This window comes from Scyliorhinus torazame, chromosome 16 (genome assembly GCF_047496885.1).
Source record: "Scyliorhinus torazame isolate Kashiwa2021f chromosome 16, sScyTor2.1, whole genome shotgun sequence".
Lineage (NCBI taxonomy): Eukaryota > Metazoa > Chordata > Chondrichthyes > Carcharhiniformes > Scyliorhinidae > Scyliorhinus > Scyliorhinus torazame.
The window spans coordinates 166,740,439-166,761,041 of record NC_092722.1 but is presented as its reverse complement, the minus strand read 5'-3'; the positions used below and the strand labels follow the sequence as shown (position 1 = coordinate 166,761,041).

At 46.9% G+C, this 20,603-nt stretch overlaps 2 protein-coding genes across 3 annotated transcripts in view; one reads left to right on the top strand and one right to left on the bottom strand.

The window, feature by feature from the left end:
• The window catches only part of nhlrc2 (NHL repeat containing 2), a 107,774-nt gene extending 103,994 nt beyond the window's left edge, over nt 1–3,780 (bottom strand). Inside the window, exon 1 of the mRNA XM_072479443.1 lies at nt 3,594–3,780. Coding sequence (XP_072335544.1) covers nt 3,594–3,741 — 148 coding nt within the window. The 5' untranslated portion in view covers nt 3,742–3,780. The remainder of the gene's footprint in view (nt 1–3,593) is intronic.
• Nucleotides 3,781–3,835: 55 nt separating this feature from the next.
• dclre1a (DNA cross-link repair 1A (PSO2 homolog, S. cerevisiae)) overlaps nt 3,836–20,603 on the top strand; it is a 45,013-nt gene continuing 28,245 nt past the window's right edge. Inside the window, exon 1 of one of the 2 annotated variants that reach the window (XM_072479438.1) lies at nt 3,836–4,446. In XM_072479438.1, coding sequence (XP_072335539.1) covers nt 4,032–4,446 — 415 coding nt within the window. In that variant the 5' untranslated portion in view covers nt 3,836–4,031. The remainder of the gene's footprint in view (nt 4,447–20,603) is intronic. The other variant, XM_072479437.1, reaches the window with a different exon arrangement.

Below are 20,603 nucleotides of genomic sequence, written 5' to 3'. Positions count from 1 at the left end.
ATTGCTACTAGCCCTTCAGTACTTGGAAGTATATGTCCAGCATGACAATAAACAAAGCTTAGTTTATACGGACCATAATCCGCTTGCATTTATAGAAAAATTTAAAAGCTGGAATGCAAGATAATTCCGTTGGAGTTTATTATTTCTTTTTTTTAAATAAATATATATATTTATTCAAACTTTCAACAGCCCCCCCCCTCCCCCAAGAAAAAGAAAGAAACAAGAACAAAACAATCAGAAATTATACATTGGATTTCCCCCATATACAATAACCCCCATTTAAAAACACAAATAGGGAGAAACCCACCCCCACCTTCACCCAAATGCCACCCCAAAAGAAGCCCCCCCCCTCCCGCCCATGGGCTGCTGCTGACCTCCTCCTAACGCTCCGCGAGATAGTTTAGGAACGGTTGCCACCGCCTGAGGAACCCTTGCACAGACCCTCGCAAGGCAAACTTTATCCTCTCCAGCTTGATGAACCCTGCCATGTCATTGATCCAAGCTTCCACACTAGGGGGCTTCGCATCTTTCCATAGTAGCAAAATCCTCCGCCGGACTACCAGGGACGCAAAGGCCAGAATACCGGCCTCTTTCACCTCCTGCACTCCCAGCTCGTCCGATACCCCAAATACTGCCAATCCCCAGCTCGGCTTGACCCGGGCATTCACCACCTTGGACATAGTCCTTGCAAAACCCCTCCAAAACCCATCCAGCGCCGGACACGCCCAGAACATATGTACGTGATTTGCCGGAGTCCCCGAGCACCTCCCACATCTGTCCTCCACCCCAAAGAACCTACTCGACCTCGCCCCTGTCATATGCGCTCTGTGAGTAACTTTGAACTGTATTAGGCTGAGCTTGGCGCAAGAGGAGGAAGAATTAACCCTACTCAGGGCATCAGCCCACAGACCCTCATCTATCTCCTCCCCAAGCTCCTCCTCCCACTTGCCCTTTAACTCCTCCACCGAGGCCTCCTCCTCTTCCTTCAGCTCCTGGTAAATCGCCGAAACCTTGTCTTCTCCAACCCATGCAGCCGAAATCACCCTGTCCTGAATCCCACGTGCCGGAAGCAGCGGGAATTCCCTCACCTGCCGCCTCACAAATGCCCTCACTTGCATGTACCTGAAAGCGTTTCCCGGGGGTAGCCCAAACTTCTCCTCCAGCGCCCCTAGGCTCGCAAACGTCCCATCGATGAACAGGTCCCCCATTCTTCTAATCTCTGCCCGATGCCAGCTCCGAAACCCCCCATCCATCCTTCCCGAGACGAACCGATGATTCTCCCAAATTGGGGACCAAACCGAGGCTCCCACCTCGCCCCTGTGACGCCTCCACTGCCCCTAGATCTTCAGCGTCGCTGCCACCACCGGACTAGTGGTGTACCTTGTCGGCGAGAGCGGCAGCGGTGCCGTCACCAGCGCCCTCAGGCTCGTGCCCACACAGAACGCCATCTCTAGCTTCTTCCAAGCCGCCCCCTCTCCCTCCATTACCCACTTACGGATCATCGCCACATTGGCTGCCCAATAATAGCCACACAAGTTCGGCAGCGCCAGCCCCCCCCTTTCCCTGCTACGCTCCAGAAACACTCTGTTCACCCTCGGGGTCTTATTCGCCCACACAAATCCCATTATGCTCCTGCTTACCCATTTGAAAAAGCCCTTGGGGTTCATAATGGGAAGGCACTGGAACACAAAGAGAAATCTCGGGAGGACCGTCATTTTGACCGACTGCACCCTACCCGCTAGTGAGAGTGGCAGCATATCCCATCTTTTAAAATCCTCCTCCATCTGCTCCACCAACCGCGTCAAATTGAGCTTGTGCAGGGCCCCCCCAACTCCTAGCTACTTGGATCCCTAGGTACCAAAATCTCCTTTCCGTCCTCTTCAGCGGTAGCTCGTCTATCCCCCTTCCCTGGTCCCCTGAATGCACCACAAAGAGCTCACTCTTCCCTACGTTGAGTTTATACCCCAAAAAGTCCCCAAACTCCCTAAGGATCCGCATGACCTCCGCCATCCCCTTCACTGGATCCGCCACATACAACAACAGGTTGTCGGCATACAACGACACCCGGTGTTCCTCTCCCCCCCGGACCAGTCCCCTCCATTTCCTGGACTCCCTCAGTGCCATGGCCAGCAGCTGAATTGCCAGTACAAACAACAAGGGGGATAAGGGGCATCCCTGCCTGGTCCCCCGGTACAGCCGAAAGTACTCCGACCTCCGCCGGTTCGTAGCCACACGCACCACTGGGGCTCTATATAGCAGCCTGACCCAATTGATGAACCCCTCCCCAAACCCAAACCACCGCAACACTTCCCAAAGATACTCCCACTCCACCCGATCAAAGGCCTTCTCCGCGTCCCTAGCTGCCACTACCTCTGCTTCCCCCTCCACCGAGGGCATCATAATCACATTGAGGAGCCTCCGCACATTTGTATTTAGCTGCCTACCCTTCACAAATCCCGTCTGGTCCTCATGAATCACCCCCGGGACACAGTCCTCAATTCTCGTAGCCAGCACCTCCGCCAGCAACTTAGCGTCAACATTGAGGAGGGAGATCGGTTCATACGACCCACATTGCAATGGATCCTTGTCCCGCTTCAAGATCAAAGAAATCAGCGCCCTGGACATTGGCGGGGGCAAGGTCCCCCCCCTCCCTCGCCTTATTAAAAGTCCTCACTAGCAACGGGCCCAGCAGGTCCACGTATTTCCTGTAGAATTCAACCGGGAACCCATCCGGCCCCAATTTTACGCGTAAACTGTGGCCTCTGTAGTCATTTCAGATATGTATCTCAAAGTCTTTTGAGGGCTAGTAATGGTCCTAATGTTTATACCTCCGCAGTGGAATAGCATTTCTGGTGTTTTCTCAGTTTCTTGGGGGCCCTGATTTGTCTCTCCATGCCTGATTCATCTTCCTGGAGTGAGACAGCCACTACCGAGGTCACTAGCGTCGAAGGGTACTTTTAAGTGTTTTGTTAAAGACTGGAACTGCCAGCTCCAGTTCATTTGCGAGAACAGCTTTAAGCTTCTCAAAAGCGGGTTGGCACCTCTCTGTCCACACAACCTTTGTTTTTTTAATAGACAGACAAACTTGTGGTAGAATGACTACAGAGGCCACAGTTTACGCGTAAAATTTATCGGAAGCGGTTGCTGTGTCAATTGGACATGACAAGATGTGCTCAGTGTTCCGGCAGGGGAAGGAACTGCACGACCTGCTACTACATATCCTGTTTTCAGTCTGGATGCACATATGGCACACTTTGGCTGGCCAGGAAACTTTAGAAGCAAGAAACGATCATACAGTTTCTGCGATTAATTTGTAAAATTTGTTTCCAATTTGTCAGATATCGGACAAGAACACGACAACTGGCAGAGAGTTAACTTACTCTGGGGAAACTTTCCAAAAGCACCCAGTCATTAGTTTTTTTTAAAAATAAAATGGGAATGTATTCTGTATGACCCCACACCCCATCTGTTACTCCTTCAATGTGAAAGTTGCTCTGCAGACGAGTGGACAGTCCTTGTTATTAAAAAAAACACAAGCCTTAAAAACAAATGGATTCCTTACTTCCTATCACTGTTTTAGGGAGAAAACTCACCTTCATCAAACTCAGGGACTGTCAAATCGGTGTCCCTGCCATCCAGCTTTCTGAGGTGCTGGAGGATAAGCTGTTCTCTCTGGGCTTGGCCGGCAGCTTCCAGTAAAGCAGCTTCCAGCTGAGCCTGGGCCGCAGACACATCCGCCATGGCGACCCCGAAGCCTGCCAGTGAGAGAGAAGAGCCGGGCTTCTCCCCATCACCACATTCGCCACGCCGCCCTTGCGGTTAATTTTTTAAAAAAATCAGATCTAGCTGCCTAGGTTTCACACTTGGGCTGAGGGGGGAAACCGGTTGCTTTTATTTTTCAAATTGATTGCTCGGATCGGCGCGAGGGACGGTGTCGAATTTGCGGATGGGAGTGGGGATTTGGCGGGCGCGAGCCAGCGCGGTTTTTTTAACGGCCCGGCTCTTTTGCAGCCGGCGCCGCGGCCAGCGCCATGGCGAGCGCCGAGGAGGAGCTGGCCATCTGGGGCTATCGCTCCGTCCGCAAACGGCCCGCGAGCGCCGCCGGCTCGCCTCGGGCAGCCGCGGGAAGGGGTGAGCCGGCCCCGCCGAGGAGCCGGGGTAAAGGCGCCAGGCCCCGGGCGTCTCCGGGGAGAGGAGGAGGCGCCGCGGCGGCGGCCTCCGGCCAGCAGCTGAGCCCCCCCGCGGCTGGTGCGTCGAGCACGACACCCGCGGGCAGCCCCCCGTCCCGGGCCGAGTGCCCCGAGAAGAAACAACCCCCCAGAAAGGCCAGGCCTGTCCATGACGGCCACTGCCCTATCTGTCAGATGCCCTTCTCCCTGTTGCTGATAGAAACACCCAGGTGGCATGTCACAGAGTGTTTGGATACTCCAGGTTGCACGGATAATGGTAAGTGGCCAAATAAATAGGTGCGGGTTTTTACAGTCTCTGAAATGTGAATCAGGGCATTTTAACACGCAACAATGTGAAGTCAAAACAGAAAACGCTGGAAAAACTGAGCAGATCTGACAGCACCTGCGGAGAGAACAAGAGTTAACGTTTCGTGTCCATGTGGCTTATTTTTCTCTCCCCACAGATGCTGCCAAACCTGCTGAGCTTTTCCAGTGTTTTCTGTTTTGATTCCTGCTTTCCAGCATCCACAGTATTTTGCTTTTTATTTTCATGTTAAGCCAATGACTCACTGCAATCGAGGCCTTTGGTGAATAGCTTTGAACCTTTGTGCAGTAATCACCACACCCGCCCCCGATTTAAGGAGCCCCCTGGGAGCCTCGACAACATGCGTTTATACTGCACCTTTAATATAGGAAAATGACCCAAAACCAGGAGGAGTAATGTCAGCCAAAATCTGATATTGACACCAGGAGATACTGGGAGAGGTGACTGAAAACTTGGTCAAAGAGGCATTTTAAAAGTGGAGAGGTTTAGAAAGGGAATTCCGAAGAACAGGTTCTAGGCAGCTGAAGGCACACGAGATGTGAAGAAAATTGGGGAAACATAAAAACTAGAATTGAAGGAACATAAAGTTCTTGGGAGAGTTGTAGAGTTAGAAGAATTCACAAGCTGAAGGATTTGAACAGACAGGATGAGGGATTTTAACATAAGGTGCTGATGGACCAGAAGCCAGTGTGCCTTAGTGAGCACAGGGATGATGTGTGAACAGAACTTTGTGTGGGTCAGAATAGGGAAACAGAGTTTTGCGATTACAGTGTGTGATGGAAGGGAGACCAGCTAGGAGAGCATTGGGATAGTTGAGTCTGAAGGTAACAAATATGTAGATGAGAGTTCCATCTGCAGATGGGTGGAGTTGGGTGATGTCACTTAAGGTGGAAGGTGATGGAGAGGATATGGCGCAGAGGCAGAGTCAGGTAGTGGGCAGCACGGTAGCATTGTGGATAGCACAATTGCTTCACAGCTTCAGGGTCTCAGGTTCGATTCCGGCTTGGGTCACTGTCTGCGGAGTCTGCACATCCTCCCCGTGTGTGCGTGGGTTTCTCCGGGTGCTCCGGTTTCCTCCCACAGTCCAAAGATGTGCAGGTTAGGTGGATTGGCCATGATAAATTTCCCTTAGTGTCCAAAATTGCCCTTAGTGTTGGGTGGAGTTACTGGGTTATGGGGATAGGGTGGGGGTGTTGACCTTGGGTGGGGTGCTCTTTCCAAGAGCCGGTGCAGACTCGATGGGCCGAATGGCCTCCTTCTGCGCTGTAAATTCTATGATCTATGATATGCTGTTGAAGTTGCAAACAATCTGCCGTGGTGTCAGAAAATGGGGGAGAGGGGTGGAGTGGCTAGGGAACAGTTTTGGCAGGGACTGAAGACAGCGGCTTTAGTCTGCCCAGTATTTAATTGGAGGAAATTTATGTTCACCCAGTACCGGACGCTGGAAACACAGCATTACAAATTAAAGGCAGTGGAAAGGGCCAAGGGAATTGGGAGTGTTGACAGCATACATTTTGAATCTGACATCTTTTTGGATGATATAGATCAGGAGTGGGCCAAGAGTATATTCATGAGGGGCTCCAAAAGTAACAATGTGAGAATAGGAAAATAAACTATTGTAGGTGATTCGCTAGGTTTAACTAAATAAATAAAACTACCAGCTGAGGGCAGTCCCATTGAATAGAGGCATTGGCGAAAGATGATCACTCTCAAAGGCTATAGAAAGGTTAAGAATGATTAACATTTAAATAGTAGAACAGTAGTGAAAGGGCAGAGATAATTTGTTTCCAAAATGAAGATTGTTTTGGAGGTAAGGAAATAGCTGAGGTACTAAATGAGCACTTTGCATCTGTTTCACTAAATAAAATGCTGCTGATGTCACAGTAAAGGAGGAGGCAGTAGAACATTTAGGATAGGATAAAAATAAATAAAGAGGAGTATTTGTAAAGGTTGTCAACATTCAAAGTATTAAAAGCATCTTGTCAGAATGGGTTGCGTCCTAAATTTCCAAGGGAAGCAATGGTGAAAAATGAGGACACGATGCAATCTTCTGATTAGATAAGAGTGAAGCGAGAGCACTGAATGCTTGCAAATGTTATACCCTTGTTTTAAAAATGGCACAGGGATAAAACACTAACAACTAAAGACCAGTGAACCTAACATCAGTGATGAGGAATACGTTTAGAGACACAATGAATTGGTGTTTAGGAAATTATGGGTTCATAAATGAAAGCCAGCACAGGTAAATTGTGATTGACAAACCAGACATTGACCAAGGTAGAACAGTCGATATGTGCATGAACTTTTGAAAGTTTGATAAAGTTCCATAGAATAGGTTTGTTAGCAAAATTGGAGCCCATAAGCTTAAAGGGACAGCGGCTGCATGGATACAAAATTAGTTAAGGGAGAGAAGATAGTGTTGTGGTAAGTGGCTATTTCTCTAGACTGGACAGAATTGTGTCCCCTGGACTTGGGGATACAGGGCATAATTTCAAATTTTGCAAATGGCACAAAATTTGGAAATGCAGTAAACTATGAGAAAAATAAATTTGACTTCAAGGTGGAAGTGGGAAATTGGTGAATTGGGCAGATGAAATAATGCAGTGAAATGTTGAAGCAATTAAGTTTGGTAGGATATCTGAGGAGAGTGGTACAACTCAGTGGTACAATTTTAATGAATGTTATGGTACAAAAAGACCTGGGGGTCAATGTCCATAGTTCTTTTAAGGTAGCATGATAAGATGAGAAAGCATATGGAATCCTTTAAGGCATAGAGTACAAAAACAAGGAAGTTGTGCTGAAATTTCATGAGGCATTGCTGAGGCTCCAGCTCGTGTATTGTGGCCAATTCTGGGCATCATATTTTAGAAGGAGTGTGAAGACCTTTAAGGGAAGGTGCAGAAGAGAATTACTAAAATGGTACTGGGGAATGAAAGAGTCACCTGCAAGGAGAGACTCGAGAAACTTGGGGCTTCCCCTTGCAGCAGCGAAGGTTAAGGGGAGACTCATTAAGAGGCATTCAGAATTAATGGTTTTGATAGAGTAATTGGCAAAAGAACCAGAGGTGACATGAAGAAAAAAGAAATTATCTGGAATGTATTGGTGAAAGCAAATTCAGTAATAACTTTCAAACGGAAATTGAATAAGTACTTGAAGTGGAAAAATGACAGGTCTATGGGATGGGATTGGAACGATTTGGATAGTTCTCAAAGAGCTGGAATTGGTATGTTGTATGGAATGGTCTCCTGCTTTGGGGATGTTTAATGATTCTAAGGATTAGAATGGATAGTCACATAGGAAGTTATTTGTGACTTAGATAAAGGCCTTTTCAATCGTGTGTGATCTGATTGAAAAGGTCCAAACCTGGGGTTGCTGGGCATATATTTGGGAGGCGACAACAGGTTCTTGCACACTGGAGAGCAAAGAGGGGGGAAATGGGATGCAAGTTAGCAAGTGATTCTGTGAGGTTGAATTATGTGTTTCCAGGCACTAGATAGAGTAGGATCATAAGAGATGGTGGCGTAGTGGTATTGTCACTGGACTAGTAATCTAGGTAGGGACCCGGGTTCGAATCCCACCATGGCAGGTAGTGAAATTTAAACTCAATAAAATATATAATGATGACTTCTGGTAGCGGCCATAGTGAGTGGCTCCCGCTCAAGTTTTCTTTTTATCCTTCCCCATCTGAATCGTGTGGTGTTTGATGGCAAAAGGTGCATGAGTGCCCAGGGAATGTAATACTCCTGGCAGGACTCCTGTCAGGACTGGTGTATGGCTCTTCGGACGAGGAGTGCTATAATGAAGATATAGCAACTGAAGAAAGAACTTTTCTGTGGAGAAGATGGTGGGGATCAAGGAGGCAGCGCTGCCCACCCAGTGGTCTGTAGAGCAGCTGGTGGAATTCCTCAAAGGCAAATTTCAGCAGCAGAGAAAGGAAGCCTCAGAAGATTTGGCCAAGGAGGTGGAGCCACTTAGGGTGGCGATTAAGTGGGTGGAACAGAGGCAGGAAGCTCGGGGCCTGGTGATCCAAAAGGTGGAGGGGTCAGTGGTGGAGCATGAGGATCGGCTGATCGTGCTGGAGGCATGGATGGGGATGGCATTGAGCAGCAAGTAAAGGCTGAGGGAGAATCTGGAGGACCGCGATAACTGCTCCAGGAGGTGAAACCTGTGGATTTTGGGGATGCCCAAAGGAAGTCAAGGTGCAGAGACCGCCAAGTATGTGAGAAACTGATGGGGGAAGGGGCCTTCGACCGGTCCTTCGAAGTGGATCGAGTGCACATCCTCAATGATGGAGGACCCGAGCACATATGCAAAGGACAAGGCTGAGGTATTCGCAACAAAGTAGATGATCCATTTCGGTCTCCTCCAGAGTTCCCCAGCATCACAGAAGTCAGCCGTCAGCCAACACTATTCACTCCACGTGATATGGCTGAAGGCCCTGGATACTGTAAAGACTTTGTGCCCTGACAATATTCTGGCAATAGTACTGAAGACTTGTGCTCCAGAACTTGCCAGACCTCTACCCAAGCTGTTCCAGTATAGCTACAGCACTGGCATCTACCAGGCAATTTGGAAAATTGCCCACGTGTTTCCCGTACACAAGAAACCGGACAAATCGAACCCAGCCAATTACAGTCCTATCAGTCTACTCTCCATCATTAGGAAAGTGATGGAATAAGTCATCAACAGTGCTATCAAGAGGCACTTACTCAGCAATAACTTGCTCACAGACGCTCAGTTTTGGTTTCACTAGGGTCACTCATCTCCTGACTTCCTTACAGCCTTGGTTCAAACACAAACAAAAGAAAGAATGCCAGAGATGAGCTGAGAGTGACTGCCGTTGACATCGAGACAGCATTTGACCCAGTATGGCATCAAGGAGCCCTAGCAAAACCGGAGTCAATGGGAATCAGGGACAAAACTCTCCGCTGGTTGGAGTCATATCTGGCACAAAGGAAAATGCTTGTGGTGGTTGGAATCAATCATCTCCTCTTCAGGATATCACTGCAGGAGTTGCTCAGGGTAGTGTCCTAAGCCAACCTATCTTCAGCTGCTTCATCAATGACCTCCCTTCCATCATAAGTTCAGAAGTGGGGATGTTCGCATGTGACTGCACAATATTCAGCACCGTTCATGACTCCTCAGATAATGAAGTAGTCCTTGTCCAAATGCAAAAAGTCCTGGACAACATCCAAGCTTGGACTGACAAGTGGCAAGTTACATTTGTGCCACAAGTGCCAGACAATTACTATCTCCTTCAAGAGAGGATCTAACCATCACCCCTTGACATTCAATGGCATTACCATCACAGAATCCCCCACAATCAACATCCTAGGTTTATCACTGATCAGAAACTGAACTGGACTAGCTGTATTAATACTGTGGCTACCAGAGCCGGTCAAAGGCGAGGAATCCTACAGCGAGTAAGTCACCAACTACAAATCACAAGTCAGGAGTGTAATGGAATACTCTCCACTTTTCTGCATGACTGCAGCTCCAAAAAGACTCAAGAAGCTCAATACCATTCAGGACAAAGTAGCCTGCTTGATTGTTCCCCTTCCACAACCATTCAAACCCTCCACCACCGACAAACAGTGGCAGCCGTGTATACCATCTACAAGATGCACTTCAGTAACATGCCGAGGTTCCTCAGACAACACCTTCCAAACCCACAACTGCTATCGTCTAGAAGGATAAGAGCAGCAGATACTTGGTAACCCTACCACCCGGAGGTTCCCCTCCAAGTCATTCACCACCCTGACTTGGGAATACATTGACATTCCTTCACTGTCGCTGGGTCAAAATCCTGGAACTTCCTCCCGAATCGCACAGTAGCTGTACCTACACCACATGGACTGCTACAATCCAAGAAGGCAGCTCACCACAACCTTCAGATCGGCAATAAATACTGGCCTAACCATCGATGCCCACATCCCGTAAATGAATTTTTTTTAATGTGCACTTTGTAGCAAAAATCAATGGATAGTAATCATTAAACTTTATTTTTAGCCTAGAGAAACAGATTAATTGCTCAAGATCAGCAAATTCCATGCAAACTGGGATTAGGTTCAAGACCTTTCTGGTCTCTACCACTCGCACCAAATTTGAATGCTGTGTTTATCTCCTGATCTAGAACATAGAACATACAGTGCAGAAGGAGGCCATTCAGTCCATCGAGTCTGCACCGACCCATTTAAGCCCTCACTTCCACCCTATCCCCGTAACCCAATAACCTCTCCTAACCTTTTTGGTCACTAAGGGCAATTTATCATGGCCAATCCACCTAACCTGCACGTCTTTGGACTGTGGGAGGAAACCGGAGCACCCGGAGGAATCCCGCGCAGACACAGGGAGAACGTTCAGACTCCGCACAGACAGTGACCCAGCAGGGAATCGAACCTGGGACCCTGGCGCTGTGAAGCCACAGTGCGATCCACTTGTGCTACCTTGCTGCCCTATTGGGACATCTCAATTCTATATAATACCAACTAGTTTATTCTAATTAATAATCTTTAAGTGTCTATCCTTGGAAGTGGCTCACGTCTAAGTCAGCAAAACCTCTTAAACGTCTACAAGGCACAAGTCAGGAATGCTTTGGAATACTCTCCATTTTCTTGAATGTGTGCAGCTACAACAGTATGAGAAGCTTGATAATCACTCAAGACGACAAAGTCCACTTAATTGGCATCTCATCCATTGCCACAGAAGTTCACCATTTGTGTACTGTGGCTATAACTCCCAAACCCACAAATTCCACCAGCTAGAAGGGCTAAGGCAGCAGATGCATGAGAACACCACTGCCTCTGAGCAGTCTTGCCAAGTCTTTCATTATCCTGAACACAATATCATTGTTCCTTTTAATTGTAGTTGGATAAAAATCTTGAAACTCCATACCTAAAGTAAATATTATGGCTGCACCTGCATCATATGGACTGCAGCTGTTTCAAGAAAGCAGCCCACCACCAACATATAATGCAACATGTGATGAAATGTAATTGCTGCCCTTGGCAACCATATCCACATTCCAATAAAGACTAATCAAGTGTTTTCTCATGGTCTTTAAGTGAAATGCTGATTGTGGTGAAATATGGAGAATTTTAGACACAGTTAATGTTGATATATTTATTTCCTGAAGTGCCTTTGCATCTGATAGAGTAAGGACTGTAGTTCCAAACCCCCAAAACTAGAATAATGTGTTAACTCTCTCAGCCCTTGTTGCTATTTTTGGTACTGATGTTTGGAAAATCAGAATTGTGCACTGTTTTGGTTAAAAAACCTGCACCCGTTTTTTATTGCACCAAAGGAATGCTTACTGTCATGCTTCTTTTAGTCTTTGCATTGCTACAAGACATTTTATTCTTCAATCTGAAAATGTGTAATAAACTTAAAATTTCCCAATATTTAAATGAAAATCTAATAATAAATATGCGTGAAATGTTCTAGCTAATTCTTGATTTCTGCCATGCTGATGTGTTCGGGTACTGAATGGAGGCTGGGTATTTTCTAGGGATGTTTAAAGGCAATAGATAATCCTGGGGTTTTTCAAGGGGGGGAAATGGGCAGCATAGACTTGAGTGTACCCATAAAAATAAAATTAGCTTGTGACTGAAACTTCAGAAGAATAACATTTGTTTTGCTCTGTAAACACTTACACAGTATCTGCAGATAGCCACATGTCCCGTTTGTCAAAAGTATTAATGTGGGAAACGTCTCTCTGGTATTTGATACTTTTATCACAAATTTCCAGCTAACCAAAGGACTTGTTTTCACTCCAGTTTGCTGTGGAGATAATGAGTAAACAAAAACTGATAAATCATGTTAATGATATTTTGAATGCATCACTGGCATGATGTAATATGAGGATTGATATTTTTTACAACTGTCCATATAAATAATCAAGAGATAACATTTTGTAATTTGGTTTGATATTTGCTAGTTGATAGGAAAGAAAATTATAGGGTGGTGTAATATTAGAATGCAGGTTATTAGAATAACAGTTGTTAGGAGAGCCGCTAAAGCACATTTAAGCCATGTCTTGGCAATCTCCAGTGAAGCTGTTTAGTCTGTAACACTAAACTGCCCACAGTTTTAACAGTAATATACCCATCAAATAGTTGTTGGAGACATCTCTGAAATGTAGCAAAGTGATTGATGCAAGGGGAGGAAGCATTTTTTGTGCCTTTTTTCACAACTCAATAAGCATAGAATTTATCACAAACTTGGATCTAAACATTTTCTACAGTTAGCAGTGTTGTTTTATTGGTGTTCTTCACAGTTACAGCACAGAAACAGATAATTCAAGTAGGATAGCAGGAGGAAGGTTGAAGGGCATGGCTGATGCTATTCAGTAGTAAAAATTGAGATGTGAGATCACCCTATGTGTTTTTCTAATTTTAATATATTCCACCCAACCATATTATGAGATTTATAGCACTAAGTCAGCTTGACTTTAGCTTTTGACTTTTTCATGCTACATTTTGTACGTTAAATTTGCAAGAGGAACAATACTTATCTTCCAGAAAATATGTCGTAATGAAGATAGAGTATATGTGGAATTAATATCTGACAGATGTTACTTTATATGGTAGAATTTTCAACCCACAAAAATTAGCTGTTACTCCCATTCCCACTTAATGCATTCTTTTCAAAGGTTCAGATCACAGCTGATGTTTTTCAAAGCACAGAGCCAAGAATTTGGGAGAGCCTTAGTATTACTAATGTTCTGCATCATTCCATACATGTTTAACTAATGAATGGGAGAAGATTTTTTTCAAAAATTCTCCCATTGTTAAGGTTGTGCTTTTGGGGTAGTACATAAAGGAATACCTCTACAGTGTATTAGTATCTACTGTAATGTTAAAAATAATCCTCATAAGTTTAAGCCATATATTCCAGTGCTTCTATTTATAAGTGTTGAGCTATGCAAAACACTAATACTGGTACTTGTATTAAATATATCGGGAGGGTTTCACCTATCTTCCAGCTATGTAATAAATGTTTGCAGTCCAGAATGATATCGAGGAGATTTTGGCTATCGTAATTTTGTAAAGTCCATCTGAATGTTAGGAATGAACAATAACCCATTTATTACAAAAGTGCAGTGTTTATTTAATGGACTGTTAAAATCTTATTGCCATGCTCACTTAAAAGATGTGAATTATGTAGCACATTACACGAGCTGTGATTTTTAGTAAGAACTTTGCTTATTGTATTATTAGATACAGGACAATGAGTCGTCGCGTGTAAAATATTAGATGCTCAGACCTATTGAGAGAATAAACTGACACCATTAAACCTAAGAAAATACTTCTGATACCCCTATTTGCAACAAATGTACAGCAATGTGAAATTTAAAGTAGGGTGTCTTTTTGGTGTAGTGTTGCATCAATTAAGTGCTTTCCTAGGAAGCCTTATTCTTAAGATAATAATTCTGATAATGGGAACTCATTTTGTTCTACATTTTAACTTTTTATACATTTATTATTTTCGAAACCATAATTCCAAACACTGTTTTTCTGCTTAGGGAGGGCTCAAGGGGTGTCTTGTGGCGCAGTGGGGAGCGTCCCTATCTTTGAGCAGGAAAGTCTGGGTTCAAGTCACACTCTTGGGACTTGATGGCCATGGAAGGTGTTCATAATCTGGCCACACAGTTTGATTCTAAACCTGCAAATCTTGCCAAAAAGCCTATGGCAAGCAATAAGAGAGTCTCCAGGTCAGCCAAAAAACAATGGCACACCACTGCAATACCTTGTCAAACATAACTATGGACCAACACATGATCACTAACAGCCTCTTGGGGCCTCAAGAGAGCCCAAAATGGTGGCAAAAGTGATTTTCCAACAAATATTTGGAATTATTTATTAATTTCTTTATCACAATTGTTTTCCTACATCCACATCTGTTGAAAGTCTGTGTACCTCCTAAAAGGGCACCCAGGGGTTTAGTATAGTGAACAGCACACACATGGCCATTTCATACCATCACAATATTTAGGACTTTTTAGTAGGTGTCCGAGGCAGTCACCTGAAACTGGCATTGTTTCCCCAACTTGTCTAAGTGGTGGGCCAAACTGGTTTGTGAATGACCACATGACCAATGGACGACACATGCTGTGTTTGTCAGTTTCTTTAGACGTTCAACAGGTAGGCCAGTGATTCTTAAAGTTACCACCCATAGGCAATGTATATATTTTTTTAATAAACATTTTATTGAGGTATTTTTGGTATAGTAACAACAAAATAAACAATATACATGAAACCATAAACATAGTGTAAAAGCCATTTACCTTTCGTACAGGTCACACCCTTATTGGGCCCCCCCCCCCCCCAGGCGTCTGCTGACGATTAATTTTGCACAAAGAAGTCAACAAACGGTTGCCACCTACGGGTGAACCCTAACAGTGACCCTCTCAAGGCGAACTTGATTTTCTCCAACAGAGAAAGCTAGCCATGTCCGATAGCCAGGTCTCCGACTTCGGGGGCTTTGAGTCCCTCCATGCTAATAGTATCCGTCTCCGGGCTACCAGGGAAGCAAAGGCCAGAATGTCTGCCTCTTTCTCCTCCTGCATTCCCGGGTCTTCTGACACCCCGGAAATCGCTACCTCTGGACTTAGCAGCACCCTTGTTTTTAACACCGGGGACATGACGTCCTCAAACCCCTGCCAAGATCCTCTAAGCTTTGGACTTGTCCAAAACACGAGGACATGATTCGCTGGTCCTCCCGCACATTTTGCGCATCTGTCCTCCACCCTAAAGAATCTGCTCATCCGGGCACTGTCATGTGAGCCCGGTGAACAACCTTAAATTGTATCAGGCTGAGCCTGGCACATGTTGCGGACGTGTTGACTCTACTCAACGCGTCTGCCCATAGACCATCCTCTATCTCACCTCCCAGCTCCTCCTCCCACTTGCACTTCAGATCCTCGGTCTGCGTCTCCTCCGACCCCATAAGCTCCTTATAAATGTCCAAGACGCTCCCTTCTCCGACCCACCCTCTGGAAACTACCCTGTCCTGAATCCTCCTTAGCTGTAGGAGCAGGAAGGTTGACACCTGTTTAAGAAGGAAGTCCCTCACCTGCAGATACCTGAATTTGTTTCCCCTCGCCAACCCAAACGTTTCCTCCAACGCCCACATATTCGGAAAGCTCCCCTCTATGAACATATCCCCCATCCTCTCAATCCCCACTCTCCGCCATAACCGGAACCCCCCCCCCCATCCATACACCCCGGGGAAAACCGGTGATTATCACAGATTGGGGCCCAGACCGATGCTCCCACATGCCTCCTCCTTGGCCCCAAACTCTCAGGGCCGCCGCCACCACTGGACTGGTGGAGTACCATGCCGGTGGGAACGACAGAGACACAGTTACCAGCGCCCCCAGACTGGTGCCCTTACATGAAGCCGCCTCCATACGCACCCATGCCGACCCCTCCCCCACCACCCACTTCCTGATCATGGCTATATTAGCCGCCCAGTAATAGTTGCTAAAATTTGGCAGCGCCAGTCCGCCCTCTCCCCGACTCCGCTCAAGCATTACCTTCCTTACTCGCGTGGTCCGTGATCACTCTGTTGACCTGCTTAAAAAAGGTCTGCGGAATAAAGGTGGGCTGACACTGAAATACAAATAGGAATCTCGGGAGGACCGTCACCTTCACCGTTTGCACCCTCCCAGCCATAGACAACGGAAGCGCGACCCATCTCCGAAAATCGTCCTTCATTTGGTCCACTAGCAGGGCCAGATTCAATTTTTACAGCCGGTCCCATTCCGACGCCACTTGGATGCCTAGGTACCTAAAGCTTCCCTCTACTAACCTAAACGGCAGCTCTCCCTGTCCCCTCGCCTGGACCACAAACATCTCACTCTTTCCCATATTAAGCTTATACCCCGAAAACCGGCCAAATTCCCCTAGAATCCTCATGATTTCTTCCATCCCCTCTATTGGGTCCGAAACGTACAGAAGCAGGTCATCCGCATAGAGCGAAACCTTGTGCTCTCCAGCCCCTCGAGGCTCTCGGAGCAATTGCCAACGGCTCTATAGCCAGCGCAAACAACAGTCGGGAGAGGGGGCATCCCTGTCTCGTCCCCCGATGCAGTCTAAAATAGTCCGATGTTGTCCTATTCATCCGTACACTTGCCACAGGAGTCTGATGCAGTAACCTGACCCAGTCAATAAAGCCCCGCCCGAATCTGAACCGTCCCAGTCTCTCCCACAGATAATCTTATTTTTCCCGATCAAAAGCCTTTTTTTGCATCCATTGCGATCACTACCTCCACTTCCCTACCTTCCGGGAGCATCATGATCACAGCCTTCTTACATTGGCCACCAACTGCCTGCCCTTACCAACCCTGTCTGGTCCTCCCCAATAACGTCCGGAACACAAGCCTCGATCCTGGAGGTCCAGATTTTGGCCAGCAACTTGGCATCTACGTTCAACAGGGAGATCGGCCTGTAGGACCCACACAGCTCCGGGTTCTTGGCCCGCTTACGAATCAGCGAAATCGGTGCCTGTGACATCGTCGGGGGCAGCACCCCTCTTTCCCTTGCCTCATTGAACGGCCCCAATATCCCCAAGAACCTTTTATAAAACTCCACTGAGTACCCGTCCGGACCCGGGGCCTTACCCGCCTGCATAGCCTTCAGGCCCTCCACTATCTCTTCCAGCCGATTGGGGCCCCCAGCCCTTCTACCCGCTCCCCATCCCCCTTTAGGAAATTCAGCCCCTCCAAGAAGTGCCTCGTCCCCATAGGGCGTTCCGAACTGTCGAGCCTGCTGTAGAAATCCCTAAATGCCTTATTCGCCCCTACTGAATCACCAACCAGGTTCCCATCGCCGTCCTTTACTTTCCCTATCTCCCTAGCTTCCTCCCTCTTCCTAAGCTGCTGTGCAAACATTCTGCTGGCCTTCTCTCCATGTTCATAGATCGCCTCCCTCGCCTTTCTCAGCTGTTCCACCGCCCTCCTTGTGGTCAGCAAGCTAAATACCGCCTGTAACCGCCGCCATTCCCTTAAAACCCCTGCCGCTGGGGTCTCCGCATACCTCCTATCAATCTGTAGTATCTCCTTTACCAGTCGGTCTGTCTCTGCCCTGTCCACCTTCTCCCTATGGGCCCGGATCGAGATCAGCTCTCCCCTGACCACCGCCTTCAATGCTTCCCACACCACTGCTGAAATTTTCCCCGTTTAATTGATCTGCAGGTAGCTCTGAATACATTTCCTCAGCCGCTCGCACACCCCTTCATCCGCCAAAAGTCCCACATCCAACCTCCAGTTCGGGCGCTGGTTACTGTCTTTACTAACCTGCAGGTCAACCCAGTGCGGAGCATGGTCTGAGATTGTAATCGCCGAGTACCCCGTGTCCACCACCCCATCCAGCAAGGCCCTGCGCAAAATAAAGTAATCAATCCGGGAGTACACTTTGTGCACGTGTGAGTAGAAGGAGAATTCCTTCACCCTCAGCTGTCCAAATCTCCATGGATCCCCCCCCCCCCCCCCCCCACCCCCATCAACTCCATGAACCCTCTTAGTTCCTTTGCTATTGCTGGAACCCTGCCCGTTTTCGAGGTTGACCGGTCCAAGCTAGGGTCCATAACTGTTGACGTCCCCTCCCATGACCAACCTGTGCGAGTCCAGGTCCGGTATCTTCCCCAGCATCCTCTTTATAAACTCCACATCATCCAAATTTGGCGCATACACATTTACTAATACCACCTGCACCCCCTCTAGCTTCCCACTGACCATAATGTACCGACCTTCCACGTCCGAGACTATTCTACCCGCCTCAAACACCACCCGCTTATTGACCAGGATCGCGACCCTTCTAGTCTTTGAATCTAGTCCCGAGTGAACAAAGAACAAAGAAATGTACAGCACAGGCCCTTCAGAACATTCCCCCCCCCTCAGTAACAACACCCTGTAACTCAACCCATTTACTAAACCAAACATATGCACACACCCCCACTGCGCTTCTGAGAGCTAGCTCGCCCAGCTAGCTTGGTGGCCCCCATCCCCGGCGCCAGATAGTCTCCCACCCATTGTTCTCTCCCCACCCTCCCCCCGTTCATACAAACAAACTCCAACATCAAACAATCCCCGCACAATTCCCTAACAGAAAAACACCAAGGTCAAAACGAGCACACCTCCATCCCCCAACAGTGCAAATGAAAACCTTAACTCACTCAGCTCTACCGCTGGTTCCAAATCAATGCAAAACGGCATCACAAACATCTTCCATGAAACTCAAAACGAGAAACTTTTTACAAAAACAGAGAAACAAAAGGAAAAAACAAAAACAAGTTCAAAAGTTCTCAATCCATCGCCAGCCCTTTCTTTTTCGCAAAGTCCAATGCGTCCTCAGGTGATTCGAAGTAGAAGTGCTGATACTCATGCGTGACCCAGAGACGGGCTGGGTATAACAGTCCAAACTTCACCTTTTTCTTGAAAAGGATCGACCTGATCTGGTTGAAGCCTGCTCTCCTCCTGGCCACCTACACTCAGGTCCCATTGCCCTCGGGGGGTCTCCCATTGGCAGCTTCCTCGCGAGTGCTCTGTGAGCCCTATCACCTCCAAGGGTCGGGAGAATGCCCGATACCCCAGCAGCTTCACAAACATGTCTGCGATGTATGCCCCAGCGTCTGTTCCTTCGGACCCCTCCGGGAGCCCACGATTCTTAGGTTCTGCCGGCGGGACCTATTCTCTAGGTCCTCCACCTGCTCCAGGAGCTGCTTCTTCTGGTCCCTCAGCATCCCCACCTCCAGCTCCACCGCAGTCTGATGTTCCTCCTGCTCAGCCAGCACCTTCTCCATCTTCTGGATTGCCCGATTCTGGGCGTCCAATCTATGCTCCAACCGCTCAGTTGACTCTTTTGTCGGGTCCAAGCAGTCCCGTTTCTGCGTAGCAAAGCCTTCCTGAATGACTTTCATCAGCTGCTCCATAGAATGCTGGGTCGACAGAGGTCCAAACTTCCGCCATGCTGTCTTCTGTTGCAGCTACAGCCCAAGCCTTCTCTATCTTTTTGTTTCTGCCCTGACGAACATTTCTAGTCCTTCCCTCCATGCACCGAAGTGGGAATTCAGTGAACAATTGCCGCTAACATCCGTTTTACAATTCAAGTCCGGTAGAAAAACGGGGTAAAGGTCCAAACATCCGACCAGAGCGGGAGCCACCAAATGTGCAACTTATACTTCATAGCCGCCACCGGAAGTCCTCACCCAAAGGCAATATTGTTAATATTAATATTTTAAAGAACTTATTTGGAGTCAGACTCAAAAGATTACCTGAGGCAAAGAATCTCCAAAGAAAAATGTATACTCTTTGGAGGCGAAATGAGGATTTAAAGGAAAAACAAGTTCCACTTAACTATCATTATTCCGAGTTTCTTTAAGTGCTCAAAACCTGCAGCTCTTAAGTATTTTAACACTATTTCACTATTCAAAAGATCTAGTTTTGAGCTAAGTGTACACAATTTAGTGTTAAATTGAAGAATACATCTTTAGATTTTTCCTGGAAGATTGTTGTCTTGTTCCTTATGTAACATGTATCAGCTCCTAACTTGTTTGTGGAAATGCGTTGGGAAGCATACTTTTGTACCAGATTTGTGAAGGAATTCAGATCATCCTCTGCTCCAGCCTGAGAGTTACAACCAGTTTTAGTTTTACAGATTTTATTAAACAAACATAATGAGAATTGCTTGATATGGAAAACTATGGTACGGCTTCAGTTCAATCCAAAAGAACCGAATGATCTTCAAATTTCCAATCCTTACAGGGTGAGAGCATTCAAGATTTTAGCATGCAGCACAATTAATGTCTGCTGCTGTAGTTCTTGCAATATATCTCATTTACTACCTTTTTTATGATCTTCAGTTGTTTTTCTTTCTTTCCATTATTTGTCCCTGCATCTTTAGCTTTTCCGAGCCTAATATAGAACTGAGATATGGAGTCAAATCAGAGACATCTTCAGTCTATCCCTTTGATCAGACTTGGCTCCTTGATAACACTGATTAGAGGCAAGAAGGTTGTGTCAGTGCAAGTCCCACTCCAGTAATATGAGCACAAGATCTTAGCTGACACTCCAGTGTAGCACTGATGAGATTGTTCCACTGCTGAAGGCG